General features: G+C 54.9%; 1 protein-coding gene across 1 annotated transcript in view; it reads left to right on the top strand.

The window, feature by feature from the left end:
- Positions 1 to 23,824, top strand: part of HTT (huntingtin) — a 134,606-nt gene that overhangs the window by 92,671 nt on the left and 18,111 nt on the right. Inside the window, exons 41-53 of the mRNA XM_039232151.1 lie at positions 4,486 to 4,693; positions 9,693 to 9,834; positions 10,682 to 10,861; positions 10,996 to 11,172; positions 11,446 to 11,522; positions 12,745 to 12,883; positions 13,868 to 13,990; positions 14,858 to 15,071; positions 15,448 to 15,593; positions 17,063 to 17,240; positions 18,150 to 18,245; positions 20,799 to 20,986; positions 22,563 to 22,689. Coding sequence (XP_039088082.1) covers positions 4,486 to 4,693; positions 9,693 to 9,834; positions 10,682 to 10,861; positions 10,996 to 11,172; positions 11,446 to 11,522; positions 12,745 to 12,883; positions 13,868 to 13,990; positions 14,858 to 15,071; positions 15,448 to 15,593; positions 17,063 to 17,240; positions 18,150 to 18,245; positions 20,799 to 20,986; positions 22,563 to 22,689 — 1,995 coding nt within the window. The remainder of the gene's footprint in view (positions 1 to 4,485; positions 4,694 to 9,692; positions 9,835 to 10,681; positions 10,862 to 10,995; positions 11,173 to 11,445; positions 11,523 to 12,744; positions 12,884 to 13,867; positions 13,991 to 14,857; positions 15,072 to 15,447; positions 15,594 to 17,062; positions 17,241 to 18,149; positions 18,246 to 20,798; positions 20,987 to 22,562; positions 22,690 to 23,824) is intronic.

The raw sequence follows: 23,824 nt of genomic DNA on the forward strand, positions 1-23,824 counted from the left end.
CCTTTGTCAGTGTCACCAGGCCCACCTGGCTCCCCCGGCATCCCAGTAACATTGGACATTGTGCCCTGGGCCTTCCTTCCCCCGGTGGTCGCTGCCTGAGGCTGGGGAGGGAGGCCCCACCCCGAGCACCTTCTAACCCGGCCAGGTACTCGCACTCCCCACATAGCTGCTATGACGAGCACGCACCGTCTCCGTGGCCCCCAGCAGAGGGCTGTTCCCGTCCCTGTGCCCGTGCAGGGCGATGTCCCGGTGCCCTGGGGGCTCTTCTCCGCGTGGAGACCGGAGCCCAGGCCCCTGTCCTTCCTGGGGGTCCGCACCCCGGCCTTGCTGGCTGAGGAGCAGCAGAGGGAAGGTAGATAAGAAGGTGCCTTGGGCTGGAAGTGACCTGCGTCCTTTTTCCTGTGTTTCTTTGGTGCAGCTCTTAGCGGCCCCCGCCCTCTACAGGGGCTTGTTTGGCCCAGACTGCTTCCTGGCAGCGGCGGCCCTGCTGTGCAGGAGGACAGGCCTCAGGGCGCAGGCTGCCACCTGATAGAGGCGGAAACCAGGCATTTCCCAGGTGGCGAACATCAGAGGCGGGTGTCACGGCAGGACCCGCAGCCCCTAGAGCCTTTACGAGTCTGTGTGTGTCCCACCACCCCCGGCTCTGCTTCCCACCCTCCTGGGATCGGCACACCTGACCCTTCCTCCCGGCTCCTCTTCCCCATCTACTCTTCTCCTCATGTCCTGAGCCTCCCGCACGTGCCCCCTGTCCCCTGTGAGTCCTGAGTCTCCCACACGCGCTTCCCCGTCCCCGTTGTGCAGGGTGTAGTAACGTGCATGTTGTCTTTCCTTCCTGCCCGAGGCTGTGCTGAGAACTGCGCCCCTAATTAGAAACACACCGACTCTTCTTAGCTCGTGTTCCTCCCCTGGCCTCTCTCCCCACTTCACAGCTTCTCACAGCAAACATCTCTGGAGGTTTTCCTGCGCTTTGCGCTTGGCTCTCGCTCTGCTTTCTCCACCATCACCGTGTGAGCAGGACACGTGCGCAGAGGCCTCGTGTGCTCCCCCTGTGTCTGTGGGACAGACACCCCCCCCCCCACCCACCTTCCTCCATGACCCTTTCTTTCCAGCCTCTTAGCTGTCCGTGTGCCTGGTGTCTGTCCCCCCGCCGCCAGCTTTCCCGAGACAGACGTGACTTTGTAACGGTTTACTGCCGAAGGCTGTGGCATACTGCCTGGGCGTGCGGGGACGCTGTGGAGTGATGGCCACGGGGGGCTCAGGCAGCGTCCGTCACCCCACACGGTGACACTCTGTGTTTTCCTAAGATGTGCTTTCTTAGCACCTTTCCAAGGCGCTGTACTGCAGCATTAACGAGAGTCAGGGTGCGGAATGCTGCGGCTCAGGGCGAATAACTGGAGATTGGTGCCTCTGACCCTCTTCACCCGAGTCTCCCACCCCTCGTCCTCTGCAGCTCCGTGTGCACTCGGCCTCTGAGTGGCCGTTTCAGATTCCACGTGTAAGTGAGATCGTGTGGTGTTAGTCTTTATTTGTCTGACGTATTTCATTTTATTTATTGTTATTTTAGAGCAAGCACGAGTGGGGTAGGGGCAGAGAGAGAGAGAGAGAGAGAGAAGGTCCCAAGCAGTCTCTACTCAGTGTGGAGCCTAACGCGGGGCTTGATCCTGTGACCATGGGATCATGACTTGAGCTGAAATCAAGAGTCAGATGCTCAACCGACTGAGCCACCCAGACGCCCCCATCAGACTTACTTCATTTAGTGTAATGCCTTCGAGATCCATCCATGCGGTTACAAATGGCAGGATCTCCTTCCTCTTTTTATGACCATTGTTTACATGCACCACACCTTCTTCGTTCATTCATCTCTTGACGGATGTTGATGTCATTTCCGTGTTGTGGGTGTTGTGAGCAGCAGCTCAGTAGACACGGGGACGCAGGTGCCTGAGACCGTGGTTTTGTTTCCTTCATGTAAATGCTCAGAAGTGGGATCACTGAATCGCGTGGCAGTTTTTTTAGTTTCTTGAGGAGCGTCCATACTGTTCTCCACAGAGGCTGCAGCAGTTTGCAGCAGGGCTCCCCTTTCTCCACCTCGCCAACGCTTGCCTTTTTGATAATAGCTGTCCTGGCGGGGGGGGTGGGGGTGGGGAGGGTTGGTGGCCGTTTCCCTGATGATGGTTGGCCATTTGTGTGTCTTTTTTTGGACAAATGGCTGTGTCAGTCTTTTGCCCACTTATTAATTGGAGTCTTTGTTTTTCTGTGACTGAATTGTAGAAGTTCCTTATGTGTTGTGGAGAGGTAAGGGGCATCTTATGAGATGTGTCATTTGCAAATACTTTCTTCGAATCTATAGGTTGCCCTTTCGATTTGTTGGTCATTTCCTTTGCTGCGCAGAAGCGTTCGGTCTGGCGTGGTCTCACCTGTTTATCTTTCATGTTATTGCTTGTGCTCGAGGCAGCACGTCCAAAAAATTGTTGCCAAGACCCTAATCAGGAGCTGTTTCCTTCTAGGAGTTCTGAAGGAATGTAGGTTTCAGGTCCTACGTCTAAGTCTGATTTCAAGTTAATGTATGTGAGGGAATAAGGTACGGCCAGTTTTGTTCTTTTTCTGTGAATGGCCAGTTTTCCACACATCATTCAGGGAAGAGAAGTCTTTCCGCCTTTGGGTATTCTTGTTCCCAGTTTCTGTGCTTGATCTGTTCTCTCTCTCCTGATGTCTCCGCCTCTCCTCTGGGTCTCTTCCAGTCCCTGTCTCTGTCTCTGCCTCTCTCCTCCCTCTCAGTAGGACTGTCCCCTTTGCAACCTGCCTCAGTCATTGCTGCAAGAGAACTCGCCATCGTCTACATGTCTGGGTCACCCCGCAGACTTGGCTGCTGCCTCCATCTCCCGTGTCCGTCTGCCTCCTGACTGGGACTTGGCATCTTGCCGGCATATCACACTTAGGGTAAAAACTGCCCTCGGCCCCTGACACAGCTGCTTCTCTCCGGCTTCTGTTTGCCCCCATGGCCCGTACTTACGGGGGTAGATGCATTGCTCTTGACTCCTCCCCGCCCCAGCGAGCCGCCTGACGTGTCTGCTCTCCCGTCCACTCCTCCTCGTCTCTGCTGACAGCCCCCGCCCCCAGAGGCCATGAGAACTTTCTAGCAGCCCTGCTTGCTGAGCATTTGCTCTGCGCAGTGCTGTGCTGAGCCCTTCACTCTGGTTTTACTGTGTCATTGTCTAAGCAGCTGCTGCTCTTAATTCCATTTTGCAGATGAGAAAGCTGAGACCCAGGTGATGTGCAGCCAGGGCCAAGTAAATGGGAGAGCCGTGGTAGCTGCTGCCCGGGCACCTGGAACGCAGCTCTGCCCAGGGTTTCCTGCCCCTGTTCAGTGAGCCTGCTCCTCCCTGGTCTGTCACCCCCTGTGCTCTGTGGCCCGACTCCCTTCAGGACCGCACTTGCCTCTTCCCTTGTGCCCACTGGGCCCACAAGGAGCCAGTGCAGTAATGGAGGGCACGGAGAAGGACCCGGCCTGGTCTGAGTGGGCAGGAGGGCAGTGCTGTCCATGCAGCGCCCAGAGAAAACCCTGGAAACAGGGCCAGAGATGAGACGAGTGCTGGGCACCTCGCTGGAACTATATTTCTGAGTATGTGTGCCGTGCTCCGCGGGCCCCCGGAGGCCAGCCGCGTGCTGTGTGCCGTGGCCGTCCTGCTTTGCTTAGTTCTCATTCTCTGCCTCAGGTCAGAAGCACAGCAATCACAAAGCAGTAGGGGCACACAAAGTGTGGTCTGTCTGTGTTTGCCCGTGTCAGGGCCCCTTTGCACTGGGGATGTTGTAGAAGGTAAACCCGAAATAAGATTTCTGCCGCGTGCATGTCTGCAGGCCCTGGGGTGAGGGCCCTCTCGTGAGGAGGCGGGGCGCCTGGCACGGGCGCTCGTGAGGACTTTGTATCGGTCCTAAGGAGGGGGTAGGATGAAATCTCTAGTTTCTGGAGGGGATTTGTCCAGGGCTTGAGGACAATGCCGCGGACAGGCTCACGGGCAGTGTGTCACTAGGTGTGGCACATGGAGCGGGTGGCTGACTGCGTGGCGGCCCTGTGCTCTCAGTAGCCCCCAGAGCCTGAGCTGGGGCCTGGCTTGGGCACTTCCTGGGGTCCGCGAGACCTCCTGTGGTTCTTTGCACACAAGGAAATGTTTACAACTTCACAACTAGGGTGTCGTGAGGGTCCTGCCACTCCTACAGAGCGGTCTCGCCGTCCCAGGGTGGTGACCTGTGGCACCGAGGGCAGGCTGCCCGCTCCTCGGCAGAGCCGGGTCCGCTGTCACGGCACAGGGGCGGTTTGGGGCGAGCTGGGGACTCGGAACGGCGGCGGGGAGAAGACCTGGGGCAGGGAGGTGCTAGCTGTGTAAGTACTTCCTTTGTAAGTACGGGACGGAGCTGAGCGTGTACCTTTCATGTAAAATCTCCCAGAGAGACATTTCCCTCTCACTTCTACCTGTGCCTTGTTTCTAGGGATGTTCCGGAGGATCACAGCAGCCGCCTCCAGGCTCCTCACGGTGGACAGCGGCGACGGCAGTTTCTACGGCCTGGACGGGCTGAACGCGCGGGTGCGCGCCATGGTGCCCACGCACCCGGCCCTTGTGCTGCTCTGGTGCCAGATCCTGCTGCTTGTCAGCCACACCGACCACCGCTGGTGGGCAGAGGTGCAGCAGACCCCCAGGTACGCCGCCAGCCCCCCCCCCCACACCCGCTGTGTGCCGGGACAGTGGGACAGCCGGCGGTCTGACCCACTCCGGGAGACTGTACAGATTCCGCTCTGTGTCCCTCTTCCTCTTGTGGACCCTCACTGTGGGGGGACCATGGTCAGACCAGAGGCATTCGCCACAGCCGCCACCTTTCAGACGGGCTTTCTGTGACAAGTTCTTTGACATTGTTCCTCTTGTGGGTCATTCTCGTCATGCCGTGTCCCCCGGCCAGGCTCTCGTCCTTAAACTGGATCCAGAGCCAGACATGTTGCAATGTCTTAGCTTCATTGTAAGTTAAATGTGGTTCTGGTTATTCTTAGATAATGAAGTAATTACTGAGCAATGTTTCAAAACTACTTGGAAATGCCCTATTTTTTATCATTCACAAAGACTTATTGAGTGTCTGGGGGTGACCCCCTTTTTGCAAAAAGTTTTCAGGTTTGAGCCTTGATTTCTGGGCATCTGCACACACGTGGGAATGAGGCTTTGCTACCCATCCCCCGAGCTGGGTCCTCAATGTGGTGTTTCTGGAAGGCTCGGGAGGCCGTGGTGAGCAGAGAAAACCCCAGAAATAGATGGCAGGGGCCACAGGGCCCCGGTTGACTCCTCTCTGCTCAGTGTGGGGAAGGCTGCACTCTGGGAGGCCCGGGGGCCCGTTTGGGCCACACCCCTGCTTTCAGCGGGAAATCCCAGTATTAGTGGGCATCACTGAACACCTGCTCTGTGCTGTGGGCGATGCAGAGGAGAAACACCTGCTTCCTGCCCTCCGCGTGCTTACGGTTTAGTCGAGGAGGGCAGACCACTGAAAACACTAGAAATGCTCAGAGGACACTTTATCATCACTATGACCTACTGTAAGGGTCAGGACAGAGAACCAGTGTCTCCAGCCTCAGTGCCGCTTCAGCGTACATACAAATCCGCTGGTGAGCTTGGTAAAATCGGGTTTGGTCCAGCAGGTCGCTGGTGGGGCCTGGGACTCTGCTTCTCTGACAGGCCCTCGGGTGCTGTGATGGGTCCTTCTGGTCCATGGAGGGCACCCCAGACGAGGCCCTGAGTCCTCGAGGAGTGTGCCTGAGGGCTGCTTGGGGGCCTGTTCCAGGGACGGGCACTGTGGCCCAGCCCACCACCAGATATGGTGGCCGGGCCCTTAGGAATTAGGATCCCGGGCGCTCGTGTTCTCAGGTCTCCCCAGGAAACTCCCGCGGGCACCCAGGCTTGAGCTGTGCTGGGTGAGGCTTGGCCGGGTGGGGCTCGAATTGGCTGCTGCTACTAGGCCCCCCGCCCTTGTCCTCCTCCTCCTCCTGACGGGCTGGCGGGTGCCAAGGGCAGAGGGAGCCCTAGGGTGGGTTCCAGAGGAAGTGGGAGGGTGGGCCCCGTCTGATGATTAGGAAGTAGTCACACGCACCCAAACGGAAGGGCCTTCCACAGATCTGGGGGATAAAACATCTGGAAAGAACATCGTTGGGATAACGGGGGAAATTTGAATGTGAGTTCTAAAAACAGTGACGTACTTTCGCGGAGTCCTCGGGAGACCTCTGCAGAGGTATTTAGGGGCAGAGTCTTCACCCACAGAGTACTCCCACGTGGTGAGGCCAAAAAAGTGTGCGTGTGCAGAGCGTATGTGCGAGCGTGCGTGGAGTGCTCGTGTGCAGACCACGTGTGAGTGCCTGTGTAGTGCGTGTGCCTGTGTGTAGTGTTTGTGCATACGTGTGGGAGCATGTGCAGGTAGAGTGCACCTGTGCGCGCAGGTAGAGTATGCATGATAGAGGGTGTGCGTGCGCGTGTGGAGTGCATGGGTGTGTTTGCGCACACAAGGTGACAGCACAGGAGTGTTGAATCCAGGTGGCTGCCCACCGAATTAATCTTTCAGCTTTTCTGTGTGTTGGAAGGTCTTCAGACTAAAAGTGAAGGAAAACAGGCCTCAGAAGTCAGGACATTTTAGACCCCCCAGCTCTGGACGGCTCATGGGAGAAGGTTTGCTTCGGAGGGAGAGAAGCGGGAAGCGGCCGAGAGTTCTGACATCTGCGAATCCTCCCCACCCATGACGTCACAGGCCTTGGAGCGGGTGCGGGCGGTGTGTCTCTCTGACAACTTAGGGAGTGAACCGAGATTTCACGTGCTTGTTGGCCGTTTGTACACCTTCTGTCATACAGGGCATATTCAGATGTGTGCTCTTATTTTTAAATTTGGCCGTTTGTGGTCTTGTTACCATAAATCTTTTATATTCTGGACGTACGTTCTTTGTCAGATGTAACATAAATGTTCTCTCTCGTTCTGTATGGGGTTTGTGGTTGTATTTTCTTCATGATTTCACTTGAGCAGAAATTTTAAATTTCTATGAAGTCAAGTTGCCAGTAATTCTGGTTCATTCTTTTTCTGTCCAATCCAAGAAATGTGTGTTCCCCAAAGTCACCAAGTTTGTCTTCTTTGGCTTCTTCTGGAACTTCCGTAGCATTGGTCACCGCTACAGGCTAATGTTTGTGTGTGACGGAACGTCCAGGGTGCTCCAGTCAGCATCGTGCGTGGAAAAGGCCATCCTGCCTCTGGGCCCTGCTCCCAGCCGTTGCTATGTGCTGCCCGTCCCGCGGGCACTGCCACTGCGCCCCTCAGCCGCCCTGCTGCTCCCCCAGCGTCCCTTCGCTTTCAGAACAGCTTTGGCTCTTTTAGGTTCTTTGCATTTCTACCTGCACATCCCCGAAGCCGGCTGTGAATGCGTACAGGCCGTGGGGGGGTTGACTGAGCTTGCGGCTGGTCCGGAGGGCGGCCCTCATCGGGCAGCCAGTCTTTCAGTCTTCAGACTTGGCCTCTTTCTCCATTTATTTAGTGCTTTGTGCGTCACAACCATCTCCTAGTGTTTAGCGTGCAAGGGCTACACGTACTTTATAAATCGTCCCTGAGCACTTCATTCGGAATGGTGCGTTAAATGGTGCTTTAAGAAGTGTCTTGTTTCACATGGTGTGCTGCTGGCTTCTGGAAATGTGGGTGGTTTTGTGTACTGACTTTGTGTGCTGAGACCGGGGCCACAGGGGGCTTCTCTGTGCACTCGTGCATGTCACTTACAGATACGGACTTTCCGCTCCGACCCTCCCCGCCTGCATTCCTCCTTTCCTCTTCTGCCTCAGGACACTGACCAGGCCCTCCGCACAAGGCCGGCCTCCTGTTTGTGTGTGTCCTGTGGGGTCCGCAGGTGCCGCTTCCTTAATGGCTCGTGCCCATTTGCCATCTAGTCGGTGGAAAAGATGGACTTGACCACTTGATGGCATTTAAGGCACAGAAACTGTGGAGCTGTTATTAATCGCAGTGTTTCACTTCGCTATTTTTAAAATTTGTTTATTTAAGTAATCTCTACCCCCAACGTGGGGCTCGAGCTCACACCCCCAAGACCCAAGAGTCGCACGCTATGTAACAGAGCCAGCTGGGTGCCCCAGAGAAGATGGAAGATTTAGTCAGTAGACTTGAATGCCTGAAAAATCCAAACAGCTTTGAAAGCCAGTCACTGTCAGAGGCTGCAGGCATCCCCGTTGCTTTGGGGAGCTTCATAGGGTGGGAGCACCTACCACAGCCACAGGGCGCTCCGGCCAGCAGGGTGCGCTGGAAGAGTCACGCGCCTCCAGTCTACCGCGCCGGGTCCCTGTGGGTCCCTTTCCTTAGTGGTAAGTGCTTCTGTGTGGCGGTGGGCGTGTATGTGTGGTGTGTGTGCTCTGTGTGTGGTACGTGTGTCGGATTTGTGGCGTGCGTGCCGGCTCCATGCAATGAGTGTCTGGCCCTTTGGGTGTTGGTGGGAGTTAACCCGCCAGTGTCTGCATCAACTCTGGGGCGTCCTGTTCAGACTGCCGCTCCTTTTCTGGTCTGTGAGCCTGTGTACCTGGTGTCACGCCAGGAACCTCTGCACCCGGGAGTTGTTTTCTGGGGCCGGCAGGAGGGCCGGGAGGAGGTACTTCTGCTTGTTGGTTTTTAATGGACTATGGCTTACAGTGCAGGACAGCCCACTCTGGGGCCAGATGTCGTCAGGCGAACAGCACCACGGTCATGGTACAAACCAGTCGTCGCGTCAGAAGATCCCCCGTGTCCTCTGTGGTCGCCCACGCCGTCCCGCCTTGGCCCCATGCTCTGTGCCCGTGTGGGCGCTGTGGCCTGGTGCCGTTTGGAGCCGCATGGTCCATAGCCTTTTAAGTCTGGCTTTGTCACTTAGGACACTGTGTCTAAGGGTCACTTACGGCGTCGGTGTTGCCACCACACATTGGTGGTTTGTTTTGGGATTGGTGAGTTGTGTTCCATTGTCTGGATGGCAGCAGCTGGCTCTTCCATCCACCAGGCAGGAAAAGGCACATTGCAGTTTGAACAGTTTTTTAACCTTTAGAATATTTTAGACCAGTTCCCTTGTAAATCCTGAAGTGTCCTAGAAAAAGACACATTCCAAAATATTCTCGTCCTTGTGTGACCTCTGTCTCTGTTAAGCTATTTGCTGCCGAGGGAAGGGGATTGTCCTCAGACTTGAGCCGGGGTGATTTGCAGGACTGGCAACAAGTGTGTGAGGGTGGTAGAGGGTGGTGGCAGAATCGAGGGTTCCCGAGCATGTGATTGCCATGGGCTGAGATAGAAAGACCGGCTTTCCCAGAGGGGGTGACTCGTGCAGACCTGCTCTCGGCCGGGCGGCGGGTGAGTGTGCGCATGCCCGTGACTCCTGACACACGGCTGGCGGCTCGTGCACCGTGCTGGCGCCGGGGCCCCGACGGCAGCTGCCTTGTGCCGCGTGGTGGCCTGGTGCCTGAGTGCCACCGCCTGCAGCCTTGTGCCGACCTCAGCCTCTTGGCCGAGCACTTGGCGGTTTGCCCTTGAGACCCTCCTCTTTCGTTCGTTTTCCACACATGCACCTCTGTAACTCAGAGGCCAGCAGCTGGGAGTGCACGTCACTCATGTCGCGGGAGGGCAGCCGTCCCAGAAACGTTGTCAGCCGCCTGTCACTCCTTCCAGGAGACGTAGTCTGTCCAGTACGAAGTCACTCGGCCCCCAGCTGTCCGGACAGGAGGAGGACTCCGACGTGGCCGGCAAACCCGGCATGTGCAACCGAGAAATAGTGCGGCGGGGAGCGCTCATTCTCTTCTGCGATTATGTCGTAAGTCGGGAAGCGAGGGGTGTGGTGGGGCAGGGGGGCTTCTGCGGAGCCACTTCCCAGGTCCCTGCCACCAGCTCGGAGACCGTGGGACCGCAGACGGCAGTGAGCACTGGGCCCCGCTCCGGCCGGCCGCGGTCTCTCACTTCAACGCTGTTTGTCATGCGTGAAAGGGCCTTCAGTACCCATTGCTGCGTTTTAAAGTTTATTCCTGGTTAAATGCCATCCATTTTATTTTATTTTATTTTTGAGTTTATTTATTTTGAGAGAGACAGAGACAGCATGAGTTGGGGAGGGGAGACCGTGGGGGAGAGAGGAATCCCAAGCAGGCTCCACGCTGTCAGTGCAAAGCCCAGTAAAAAGATAACATTGGCAGAGTGACCATAAAACGAGCATCACGTGTTTCACAGAGAAAACTGACAAAATCCAGGGGCACCTGGGTGGCTCAGTTGGTTGAGTGTCCAACTCTTGATATTGGCCCAGGTCATGTTCTCACAGTTCATGGGATGGAGCCCCTCATTGGGCTCTCTGCTGACAGCACGGAACCTGCTTGGGATTCTCTCTCTCTCCCTCTCGTCTGCCCCTCTCCCCCTCGTGCACACTTTCTCTCAAAATAAATAAATAAACATGAAGAAACCAGCTTTGGTCACAGTGTAGAGTTGAAGGCACTGGAGTCTGTGACATGAGTTCCGACCCCGGTGATTGGCGGTCAAACGCTGGCCATCTTCAGTGAAGATTATAATTTGGAATTTATTTTTCCCTTCTTATTTCTTTTGGCCTTTTCTATGGCATCAGTATTGTTCTCTCCTTGTCTACTTGAAAACGAGCCTTTCACTGTCTTTTTCTTCAGTGTCAGAACCTGCACGATTCAGAGCACTTAACGTGGCTCATCGTGAATCATATTCAGGACCTGATCAATCTGTCACATGAGCCCCCGGTGCAGGATTTTATTAGCGCTGTTCATCGGAACTCCGCCGCCAGTGGCCTCTTCATCCAGGCAATTCAGTCTCGTTGTGAGAACCTTTCAACCGTAAGTCTCCCTGGTGCCACCTGGTGCCAGTCAGTTTTGTTCTGTGCCTGAAAAGTGTACCGTGGGAACTTTGGAAGTGCCGTTGCCAGTTGGGAAAATCCTGTGCTCTTGCTGCTTTCCTCTTCCCGCTCCAGCCCACCACCCTGAAGAAGACGCTTCAGTGCTTGGAAGGGATCCACCTCAGCCAGTCGGGCGCCGTGCTAACGCTGTACGTGGACAAGCTTCTGTGCACCCCGTTCCGGGTGCTGGCTCGCATGGTCGACACCCTGGCCTGTCGCCGGGTGGAGATGCTTTTGGCCGCAAATTTACAGGTACTAGAAAAACACTGACACTGGTGTTTACGGAGAGCTTAGCAGAGCAGGTAGGACAGTTGGCTGGTTTTTTCCTCCACAGGCATAGTGTTCACACGGCCACTGAGGGAAACACGTACAAGATATAAAACTTCTTCATGTACCTGATATGAGTGCTGCTTGTACTTTCTACTCGTAAACTGTACACATCGCTCTTTCCTTTTTAAATCAGCGCAAGGTTATTTGGACTCACTACATGTTCCACCCCTGCTGATGTGTTATTATCTACTGCAGAGCAGCATGGCCCAGTTGCCGGTGGAGGAACTAACCAGAATCCAGGAATACCTTCAGAGCAGCGGGCTGGCTCAGAGGTAATGCTACAACCAGGCGTCCCTTGCTCTTGGACATAAAGGCTTAGGTTTGTAAGGGGATAAGCTCAGGACGAGAGATCGATGTGCCTTGTAGGTGAGTTTACTGCAGAAGGACCTTGGGAGAAAGCCTTCCTAAATTACCCAATTACACAGAAAGGGACTCACTTTATAAGAAGTGAGGTGAACTGACAGCGCTGTATGTGCTGTAGGAACAGATGAGCCTGAGTCCCGTTGGCTGGTTGAGAGGTTGTCCATGTCCAGGTGACCTCAGTTCACCAGCCTGTGACAGATGGGAAGGGGCTACCTACCTCATCCTAGCAAAATCCAGTGTGTAACCTAACTGGTGTGGAGGAGTGGGCATGTGTGAAAGAGGTCACCCAGGTCTTGGCGTGCAAGAATTACATTTGCATCTTGTCGAAATGTTCTTTCTGAGGCATTTATCACCTGATTTTGTTGCATAGTCTTTTAGAAGCCTTTATCAGAAGTCTTGACATCTATCATAGATTTGTTCAGCTAAATAAATAAAATATATTTTACCTTCAGAGTTTACCTTTTGCCCTCCACAGGGGAAGGTGTGTGTGTGTGTGTGTGAGAGAGAGGCAGAGAGGGAGAACGGGAGGGAGAAGTGGGGAGAATCACCATGCTGGGGCTCTTTGCCCGTGGCTTCACTGGGGAAGGGGCGTAACTGGGTAGTCAGCACAAGACTTGGACGAACTTGCAGTTTGCTGGGCTGGTCATGTTGTCATTCGCAGTACGAAGTTGTGCTCATAACAGATGGCGGAAGGTCAAACTCTTATGTTTAGATTCTAGGTTTAGATTTCAGACCAGATGAGAAAGATTATAAATATCTCATTCGAGACGAGGTGCTTCTTCTATGAAACGAACATAAATTGGTACAGATTGTATCGTGTTGGAAGAATCAGTGGGAGATTTTGTGTGCTTGGGTCTTAGGATAGATGATCTATTTTGCATTTGTACAGGATGCATTTATTAGCTGTTAAACCATGTTCTGCCTGCTACGATGTTCGAGTATAAATGAAGTGTCTGCAAAACATTGGTGGGGCATGAACACTGCTGTTAAATAAGCCGGAGCCTGGGTCTGCATCACGACTCGTCGGAGCGTCGTTGAGGCGGCCAGACGCGTCATGTCCTGCTTTCAGAAGCCACTGTTACTTCTTGCCTATGGTGCTGTGTCCTAACCCCCCGTGTGATCATATTCCAGACACCAGAGGCTGTACTCCCTGCTGGACAGGCTTCGCCTTGCCACCGCGCCGGGCTCTCGTGGCCCTTCTCCTCCAGTCACATCCCACCCGCTGGACGGGGACGGGCCCCTGGCACTGGAGACAATCATTCCAGACAAAGTAAGTGTCCAGCGTGTGTGTGTGACGCAGGGCCCGCTCAGGCACCAAGGCGTCCAGGCACTTGGCGTGGCTCCCAAGGGCTCTCAGCCTGTCCTGGTTCTTGCCAGCAGTGGACAGGGTCCCGTCACTGACAGGGTGCCTGAGGTCCAGCCCAGGTCTTCAGCAGGAAGTGTGGGGTGAGAGAGGAAATGCTAAGTTGGGACACTCGTGGCATCAGGCAGAGGGGTGTCAGCATGGTTAACGGGAAGCAGGAAAGGAGTGGGCGCGGCCTGCATAGGTCGTAGTGCCTGCCCGCTTGGCCTGTCTCCCTCTCCTTAAAGCTGCTGACCTGCATGCTGAGCTCACCATCCCAAGGACCCTAGTACATCGCCATCACCCTTAGCACTCAAACCGCAGAGCTGGGGACCTTTTGGGGGCTTGGCAGATCCTTGCTACTCTGTTTTCTGGAGGGAGGGCCATGTAGATATGAACTTGGATTTTGAAAACCCTTAGCCCAAGCACAGATAGGCAAAGTTCAGGCCTCTACGCTCAGATTCGATTTGTTCAGAGCCTCTGCCGCACTGGCCTTGGAGAGGAAGGAGTGAGGCAGACACCCCAGGAGAAGGTGATCAGAGCACAGTCAGGCGAGGGGCGGACAGTGGTGAGGACAGAGGGCCTTGCTGGCCTCACACTTGAGCTGTTAGGAGGACACGTGGGTGTTCACCAGATGAGGGAGAAGGAGAGGCTGTCCAGTTAGTAACGGCAAGTCCGAAGGCAGCATTTCTATCTGTTTCCATGGACAAGGCCTGTGGTTTAGTGAACAGCCTCATGGCCACCTAGGATCCAGTTTTACTGATGCTACATTCATGGTCCTTTGGGCCTCCCTGTCCTTTGGTCTGGGGCCTCAGGATGTGAGGGGCATTGGGCACAGAAACAACACACATTCGGTAGAGTTGAAGCCCCTGCCCAACTACATGGCGTTAACCACCTTTTTCTCCTTCCCAGGACTGGTACCTACGTCTAGTCAAATCCCAGTGCTGGACCAGGTCAGATTCTGCGCTGCTGGAAGGGGCAGAACTGGTGAATCGGATTCCTCCCAGTGACATGAGCACATTCATGATGAACTCGGTATGGTGGGGAGCGGACGGACGCTAGCAGGACACTGGATTGGTTTCATTGTCACGTGACCGACTAGGGCGCGTGCCCCTCGTTCTTCTGCCTTAAAGGCAGAGACTTTGACCCAGACAGGCTGGATGGAGCGTGGGGGACTCTGCTCCAGGTGGGGCGGGACACGGAGAGACTCTGATCCATTCAGTGAAAGCTGATTTGCCGAATGATAAATTTGATGAATTATTTATTGAATTTTCTAAATTCAGTTATTGGACTTTTAATAGCTTTTTAAGGGCTCTGGCTATAGCGGGAATTTCAGTTTAGGTCACTGACAATGACATGGGCTTTCTGAACGTTACCTGAAGTAAGATGAATGTCCTACCTGAAAATTGGCCCCAAAAATCGTTAGTTTTAAAAAATTGGCAAAACACAGTACAGATTGATACATGGTCATAAGAAGTGCTATTTTTCAACCACAGTTTTGTGGCTGCTTTGATTTATTTCAGCTGCTGTTGAACAGAACTTATCCTTCTCAAATTTGGTGGGTGTTTGTGTTCCACTGCATTTCTTGGTGCTGAGTCAGCTTGATTTTGTATTTTTATAATTAAAAATTGTGTATGCTGAACTTTTTATTTTCAAACAAACCTGAAGGCATAAATGATTTAAAATATTTTTTTAATAACAAAGTACCCCAAAGAGATCAGAAATGAACTTCACCACGCATACGGTATTTATTACAGAAAGTAGAATATTCTTTAAAAAACTTTTTTATGGCGAACTCATCTGTATTACCTCAGAAATGTCTGCAGGATCCTTCTGTTGTGTTTTTCTTGCTGCTTGAAAACGTGTGATTGTTGTTACCGAACCTTTAATGTCCTGATTCAGGAATTCAACTTAAGCCTGCTGGCGCCGTGCCTGGGCCTGGGTGTGCGCGAAATCTCCGGAGGCCAGAGGAGTCCCCTTTTCGAAGCGGCTCGCCTGGCGACCTTGGACCGTGTGACCAGCCTGGTTCAGCAGCTCCCTGCCACCCACCATGTCTTCCAGCCGTTCCTCTCTGTGGAGCCCACCGCCTACTGGAACAAATTGAACGATCTATTTGGTAGTTAAAATAGAAACTTCTTTTATTTTTTAAACACACTGCAGGATCAGTGCTGTGCTCTGCACTGAGTAAAGATACGGTGAACACTGTTGGTCTAATAAGCTGAGAGCGTGCATGGAGGTGACTTGAGAACCGGTGCTGGGACCTAGCTCTGGATGTCTCGGCATGTTTGCTGCCTTGCCGACCCTTGGCCCGGCCCTGGAGGGGCCCCGGGTAGGCCTCTGAGGAAGGCACGTCCCGAGTCACTCGCGGAGTTGGGTGTGGGTGCAGCTGTGCTTCTGAGCTGGGGGGCCTGCAGGCTCTCGGCGGCCTCACTGCCGTTCGCGGGCCACGAGCCTCTGCTAGAGTTGCCCTCACCCCCAGTCTTGTGTTTTAGGGGATGCTGTGTTTTATCGGTCCTTGACCACTCTGGCCCGGGCTCTGGCCGAGTACCTGCTGGTATTCTCCAAACTGCCCGGCCACTTGCACCTTCCTCCTGAGAAGGAGAGGGACACGGTAAAGTTTGTGGTCATGACCCTCGAGGTAAGAGGCCGCTGGGGTGGGGGGCGGGGTGTTTCCGTGCCGAGGGACTATCACTAGAGAAGTAGGAAGGCAGTCTGGTCTGTGCCCCCTCCTCACCGGGACCCTAGCTACAGGCAATCAGGCCTCACATCTGTCCCCTGCTTGGAGCAGGTCACATCCCCTGACCGCGCTGCTTCCTCGGGATACGGGCAACATGGCACTTCCAATCCATACTTTAGAGCCAGCCCTGGAGAGCCAGGCCTGGGACCTGGACTCCTGCCCGCAGCTGTCTCCCCCTGCGTGTCTGGAGCGAGGGCGCAGGTCCTAGAGGAGGGTCTGGTGGGGAGAAGCAGGGGTCACTGGGGGGACAGGCAGAAGCCTCTCGGGGATCTCCCAGCGTAGAGTCACGTGCTTCTGTGCAGACCCGTTTCCTTGGTCCGAAGATACCTTTCACTTCACGACAGAGAGCCATTAAATATTTTTTCTAGGGAAAAGGAAGCACTGCTGATACAGTGTGGATCCTAACTTTAGATAATTAAAGAAAAATAGTATGGGAAAATTATTGTTTTAAGTTGAGAAATAAACCTGGACATTTCAGCCATGAGAAATTCAACACTGTTCACACTTACAGTCACCCCTAAAATGTGTGCATGCTGTGGGTGTGTTACCTCTCCGTACAACTTCTGGAAAATAGTCTAGCCTGCCTCCTTGCAGCCAGAGAGCAGAGCTGTGTTTCTCAGCCGAACCTGGACACGGCTGAGCCAGCGTCAGCTCCGCCTGCCACTCAGCAGGGAGAGAGGTAGCGGTCAGGCCCCGTGCAGGACGGGGTGCTTCCATGCATCCTCTCCGTCAGGTCTCACTGCAGTTCTGCAGCACCAGCTCTGCCATTCCCATTTTACAGACGAGGAAAGCGGGGCTCAGAGAGGTTTGGCGGCTTGCCCAGGTTCACCCACTAGGAGGTAGCCAGTAGAGATTTGAACCCAAGCCTGGCCATGCCCAGGACCCATGCTCTCAGATTTAGCCCCTGGCTACAACAGAGGCAAGGCCTGCCTGTGGAGACACAGAATCTGAAGCAGGTTCCAGGCTCTGAGCTGTCAGCACAGAGCCTGATGCAGGACTCAGACCCACTAACTGTGAGGTCATGACCCGAATGAACCAAAGTCAGACATTTAACCGACTGAGCCAGCCACGTGCCCTGGCCAGGGAAGAATTTCTAGAAGAGCCTACAGAGCTGACAGAAAGAGGAGCAGCGAGATTGGGGTGGCCATTCCAGCAGAGGGGAGCCCCAGGCACTTTGGGGAGCAAGTGGTCTGGCTTGAATGTAAGGCACTGGGTGACAGGGGCCGAGCCTTCTGGAAGGGGAGTCAGGACCTGCCAGCCTCTCATGCTTTGGCCAGTTCCCCGGGAGCTGGGGGCTGTTTGCTCCCCGACGGCCCGGAGACAGGAGAAAGCGGGTCTGAGCCGTCTGTAACGCCGACCCTCCCCCGTAGGCCCTGTCATGGCATTTGATCCATGAGCAGATCCCGCTGAGTCTGGACCTTCAGGCGGGCCTGGACTGCTGTTGCCTGGCCCTGCAGCTGCCCAGCCTCTGGAGCACCCTATCCACCCCAGAGATGGTGACCCGCGCCTGCTCTCTAATCCACTGTGTCCGCTTCATCCTGGAAGCCAGTGAGTCCGAGGCCACAAGGGCTTTCTCTCCTTTCTCACTTGAACCGGTCATCAGCTCTGCAGATCGAGTCACAGACATTTATTTCGTGCCACCTGTTTACCAGGTGCTGAGCAAAGAATTAGGGGTGGACAAAATACAAGCCTTGTGTTGATTGCCCATGTCTTGGATTCTACACTAGAATTGAACTTGAATTTGCTTTTGTAGTCATTTTGTTTAGATTTTAGAGTTCCAGCTTTCATAAAAAAGTACTCCTAATTTTATGTCCCTTTGTTCTCTGGTCCTAGCTGACTGTTTCTTGCTTTTAGTCCCAAATGACCATAAGATTTAATAAGGTTATATTAGAAAGATTGTTTTCTGTTATAGTCAAAATGCTTATTTCTATAATGCATTGTAATACTAATATGTTATAAAATAAAAGTGACTTATTCTTTTCAAGGAACAGTGTCCTTAACAAGGGTCATTAGCCAAAATTTCTTAAAAATTGGACATTACAGTTTACATGTTACAAGGGTGTTTTGAAGTTTCATCGTTTAAATTGTTTTCATCTGTGCATTTGTAGTCAACTTGAAAACGAAGATCTAGGGAGCAGTTTTTCAAAGCCAGACTTCTCGGGGAGTGCAGTGATGCTTGTAGAGCAGCAATGAATCACGGGCTGTCTGATACAGCCCTCCGGGGCGAGAGGTGGTGGATGGCAGGCGGCGGGTGGGCTTAGAAACCCCCGGTGGGGATCGGCCCCCAGCGTAGCAGGCTAACCGGAGGCTGGGCCTCAGTCTGTGCCGCCTCAAACCTGGACCTCATTTGACTTATCTGTCACCTTGAAGTGTCATAAAGCGACGTAAATGTGAAAACTTGGATAAAAAGAAATGGTAAGTAAAATGGAAATCCTGTTTGTTCTGTTTCGATTTCAGTTGTGGTGCGGCCTGGGGACCAGCTTCTGAGTCCAGACAGAAGGACGAACACCCCAAAGGCTGCCAGAGACGACGAAGTCGATTCAAACACACAGAGTAAGTCTCAAGACCCGTTTTGTTTCTTACCCGGTTTCTTTGGGGCCTTGAAATTCATTAATAAGAGAGACTTTTAAAGTGGTAAGTGTGGACTCTTAAAAGCTTACTTACCGTAGCTGCATTCTGTTGCTTATCTCTAGACTGGAGTGTGGTTTGCGGGCTTCACCTGAGTGTGCTCTTTCCCCTGATTGCACGCCGGCCTCTCCTTCTGGCTTTTTCTTTGGTCCCGCAGCAGGGGCGGCACCCCTCACGGAGCTCCTCCTGAGGTCCCTGCAGCCCCTCCTCCCCACCTGGCGCTCTGCAGGGCTTCCTGCTCTAGTCTCTCCCCTAGACTCTGAGCTCCCTGCGGGCAGGGACTCTGGTCCCTCTGTGTTCTCGCTGTTGTAAACGCTCGACAGACAATCACGGAGTCATGAGTGAGTGAGTAGAATTGCTGAGGGGCTTGCAGTTGGTGGAAATGCCCACAGGAATGTCACATGGCCACAGTGTCTCCTTCAGCCATGCATCTTGGTGGATTTTTAAATGAAAGTTACTGCTCTGCCCACGAGAAACACATCCACATTCCATTTATTTACAGCTCTTCCAGATTTAGACGGGACCGTTCTAATCTCCCGAGTCAGGTCTCTCACTCTTTCAAGTATGGTGAGGCAGACTGGGAGGAAAGGTCTTGGCCGAGTGACTGCTTGTTGCTGGGGCCTCGGGCTCCCGGGGCCAGGCCGGCTCCTCACGCAGAGGGTGTGACTGGAACGGCGCCCTGCAGCCTGGCCTGCGCCATGCACAGGGACGGGGCGGACGCCCAGCGGGTGGGTCTCAGCTGCCCCTTTCATGGGACACTTTTCCTCGGAGTACGAGAGGCTTAGTCACATTACGGTGGCTTAAGGAAGCATGCCTTTTTCAGGGGCATCCGGGGGGCTCAAGTCAGTTAAGCCTCCAACTTCAGCTCAGGTCATGATCTTACAGGTCATGGGTTCGAGCCCCTCATCGGGCTCTGTGCTGACAGCTCAGAGCCTGGAGCCTGCTTCGGATTCTGTGTCTCCCTCTCTCTGTGCCCTTCCCCTGTTCATGTTCTCTCTCTCTCTCTCTCTCTCTCTCTCTCTCTCTCTCTCGCCCCCCTCTCACTCACTCAAAGAAAAATAAACATTAAAAAAAATGCCTTTTTCAGAGCAAGTACATAAATGCTTTCTTTTTGCCAGCTTTGGTGCAATCCCAGGTAATGAAGGTCTTTTCCTGTCATTAGTTTTGAGCCTGGTGGTTTTGAACTGGTGGTTCAAGGCTTTACAGTTGTCTAACCTTCTGGAAACAGTGGTGTTTCAGTACACGGCCAGGCTCTTCTCCAAGTGTTCACCTCAAAACGCTAGGTTCTGTCAGCCGTTTGGGATTTCATGACCTTCTGTTGATAGGTGAGGGGCCTGCAGCCGCTTCCCGGCTGAGTGGCCTTGACCGGCTCTCCTCCAGGGCCTCCGCAGTGAGGGTATGGATGACACTGCCCTCGCGGTTGGTGTGAGGATGAATGAGTTAATCCGCCTCCAGCACCCAGAACGGGTGCCCGTCTTGTTATAAGGGCTCAGCAAGTGGTATAATTTTTGTCACCGTTTGAATTTCCGTTCCTCAGAATACTTGAGGCCTTTCAGGGGCTCGAGTCAGAGCACATAGGCCGCCGGCCAGAGCGTCTTAGTTTGCTTTGATTATACCCCTTCTTGACGGCCCTGCGCAGGCTGCTCACTGTTGACCCGGCCAGAGGAGCAATGACAGGGTGATGCCTCCGGGACTGCCAGTCAGGGACGCCCAGCTGGCTCAGTCACCAGAGCATGTGACTCTTGATCTCAGGATAGTGAGTTTGTGCCCCGTGTTGGCATAGAGTTTACTTTCTAAAAAAGTATTATTAAAGACAGCCTCATCTCTCTTAGCTTGGCGCTTGACTCCACGAGCCCGGTAAGAATCCCTTCTCCATACGAGGAAGTTGCTTAGCCTGTCCAGCCTCAAAACCATGGGTCATGTTCACGTACAACCCCAAACACTCATCAGCTCAACAGATGATTTTTGGGCACGTACTCTGTGTCAGACTCAGAGTGAATGAGAAACACTGCCTGCCCTCGAGGTTCTGTGGTCTCCCCTCGGGCCCCGGGCCCTTCAGCATTCTGCCTTGGGGGCTCTAGGCTGAGACGTGGCATCAATCCCACCACCGGCCCGGGAGAAGCCCGTACAATATGGCACCCTGCACACCAGCTTGGAGAGCAGCCCCAGGTCCTGGGTGGGGGTGGCCCGTGGTGCGGGGTGGGCAGGAGGGCTGGGACCAGGAGTGGGAGACAGGTTCAAAACGATAGCCCTGGCAGGCGTGGGGGGCCCTGCACGCTAAGGTAGACTTGAAGAAGGTAACACCTGTAGGCCTCAGTGAGCGACTGGAGGCCCGGTGGGTTCTGCGTCCGTGGCTTGAGCAGCTGGCTGCAGGGCTGTGCCTTCTGCGGTGGGGGTGGTGGGAAGGTCAGGAGCGGAGGTGGTGGGTTTGGGACGTGCTTCGACAGAACAGCCCTCTGAACCGCGGTGTTTGTTTAGACCCGGCTTATATCACCGCAGCCTGTGAGATGGTGGCAGAGATGGTGGAGGCTTTGCCGTCCGTGCTGGCCTTGGGCCATAAAAGGAACAGCGACACCCCAGCGTTTCTCACCTCAGTGCTCAGGAACATCATCATCAGCCTGGCTCGCCTTCCCCTCGTCAACAGCTACACGCGCGTCCCCCCTCTGGTGAGTCTGGTCACTCCTTGGCGGAAAACCAAAGTAAATGAGACGCACCCGCAGGCTCCCGGCCGGGGTCCCCGGGGGTGAGAGCAGATGTGGGCCCTCCAGGGCTTCCTGTGTGGCGCACAGGCTTTGGTGGCGTGTAGTGGAGGCACCTGACATCCTTGGGCATGGCGTCCAGCAGTCAGCAGTGGAGACGCTGGGTTTTCCAAGATGGGGTGAGGCATTACAGCCAGAAGTAGGATTTTGTCTCCCGCCAGCCGGTACGTGGTGGTGGGCATGATTGGCGAGGAATGAGACTCCTTTGTTGAGGGTAGAGCAGAAGCCACCCCTCAGGTACTTCCCTTCACAAGCTGGCACCGTCTGGTATCATTCAGCTATTCGGCACTCCTGACGCCAAGTTGTCCTCAGAATCACCTCCGAGTCGGTTTTAACAGGGACTCTGTCCTGTGTCACAGGAAGGGCTCCGTGTGAGCGGGTTGAGGGTTGGTGGTGGCCGTGTGACTCTCCCTGGGGAAGCTGCCTTGGCCCTCCACAACCTGCCCCGACGAGGAATGGGGTCACGGGGTGAGCACAGCAGGTCAAGGTGAGCCAGGCCCGAGAGGGAAGGTGCTGGTCTCCGCTCAGCAGGGCACAGTCTCGTGCGTGTGTGTGAGAGGTCGATTCTGAGCAGGCAGCACCAAGGGAGCACGTAGAGGGTGCTCCCCCTCCCCCACCACCCCCAGGGCCTGTACTCCACACACAGGAGGTCACCCTAGGTCCTGAAACAGCTGCACCCCTGGAGGGGAATGGGGCAGCTGTGGGAGGCGCAGTCCCAGAGGTCACGGTGTCTGGGGTAGAAGCCACAGGACCCTGGCGCAGACCTCGTGTTATAGGGGGGCTCCTCAGGCAGGGGCCTGAGCCGCTAGGGGCAGCAGTGAGCAACTTAGCGAGACCTGGCATCTTTCCGAGGCGACCACGAGGCACCAAAGCCGTTGAGGGGGGCTGGCCGTGCCTCCGAGGCCCACACTGGGCCTGAGGAATCTGGAGCTGAGCCCTCAGCCTGGGCACCCAGAGTCGTCTTCAGCTTTGCCAGCACGATCAGCTCAGCCAGCCGGAGGCTTGGCCGCTCCCACTACCTGGACCTCTCAGGGTCCCCTTCCGTTCGCCGAGTTTAGAAGTACGGATAGCATGGCTTTTTGTGCCTGCTTGCCAGCAAACGTTTCTGCGTGCAGCCGAGCTTCTTTATCTCACGCGCCAGCTCCGTGGGCAAAGGGGCCCCTGCCCGCGTGTGAGGACCTGGGCACTGCAGTGGGGACCGTCGGGATCCCACCTCCCTGAGCCACCAGCCTGGGGGGTAATGGGGTGGTGGCAGCTGGGGGCGAGGTTGGGGATCGGGTGGGTCGGGGAAGGGGAGGTCAGAGTGGATCAGGGAGCACATGACGGGGAAGGAGGTCCTCGGATGGAGCACGGCAGCGGTTTTCCCAGGAAGGTGGTGCCGGTCAGGGGGCCACTGGCCTCTGGAGAGAGACGGTGCTTCGTGGGGTCCTCGCAGCATGGCTGTCCTGACTTGACTGTGGCCGCTTTCTTTTCCGTCTTTCAGGTTTGGAAACTTGGATGGTCACCCAAACCAGGAGGGGATTTTGGCACAGCGTTCCCTGAGATCCCGGTGGAGTTCCTCCAGGAGAAAGAGGTGTTTAAAGAGTTCATCTATCGCATCAACACACTAGGTAGTGTGGATTTCGCTTTCGTGAACGTCAGACCTCAGGGCGCATTCGCCTGATTCTTCTCGGTGTTCCGTAAAGGATTTAGGGCAGGTGTGATGGTGTGCGTGTGAGTCATGCATTCTGCAGTGTGTACAGAACCGTTAACAATGAAAAAGCCTCTCTAGGTTGGTGTGGTGCTGGGTGTTTGGGTGGGGAGCTGGTTTAACCACGAGTTCTCACACGCCAGGCTTGTGTGGAGTCGGGGCAGGCGCCTGGTGATTGAGAGCCAGCAGCCCAGCCCGGTCTGCGCACCCCGCTCCAGGCCCATGTGCCCCGCTCCAGGCCGGGGGGGTGGGCAGCTTGCCCTCTGTGTGCTCTCATGTGGCCATGGATGCCCTTCCCTTGGGTGCAGGGCGAGGAGGCAGAGCGGGGGCAGTGTAGACTGTATTGTGCAGACGGCACTGGACTCTGGGTGCCGGGGGCAGGTCACCCCCTCTGGGACCCCTGGCTTTGTCGTTCCGTGGCATTGTTACGGATTCAGAAACTACGAGACGCACCTCGTGCACAGAAGCTCTGTGACGAGCAGCATCGGTAGTTTTCCCTTCAGGACCCCTGCCCACTTTCCACAGCACGGTGGAAGCTGCGTTTTTGTCCCTGCCGTGCGGCTGGAGGTGTGGTCCGGTGGGAGGGTCGTAGCTGGGAGATCTAGAGGTCTGTCTCGTTAGCCCCAGCCATCTGCCTACACGTGGGGCCCGCCCTTCCTCTTAGGCATCTACAGATTTTGTGCTGCTTTTTTTTTTGTTTGTTTTTTATTTATTTCTGAGAGAGAGAGGCAGCGTGAGCAGGGGAGGGTCAGAGAGAGAGGGAGATACAGAATCCCTAAGCAGACTCCAGGCTCTCAGCTAGCTGTCAGCAGAAAGCCTGATGCGGGGCTTGAACCCACAGAACTGTGAGATCATGACCTGAGCCGAAGTCGGACGCTTAGCCGACTGAGCCACCCAGGCGCCCGATTTTGTGCTTCTTTTGATCCCAGAAGGTTCAGGCAGCTGACACCCTCTCGCTTCTACCTTTGCCTTGAGTGAAACAGACAGTTCATGGCCTTGTCCAGAGTAAAATCCCCCAGGAGCCTCGGGAAGCTTGGCATCTTCCTCTTCTTGAA

This window comes from Hyaena hyaena, unplaced genomic scaffold (genome assembly GCF_003009895.1).
Source record: "Hyaena hyaena isolate Hyena2069 unplaced genomic scaffold, ASM300989v1 scaffold_63, whole genome shotgun sequence".
Lineage (NCBI taxonomy): Eukaryota > Metazoa > Chordata > Mammalia > Carnivora > Hyaenidae > Hyaena > Hyaena hyaena.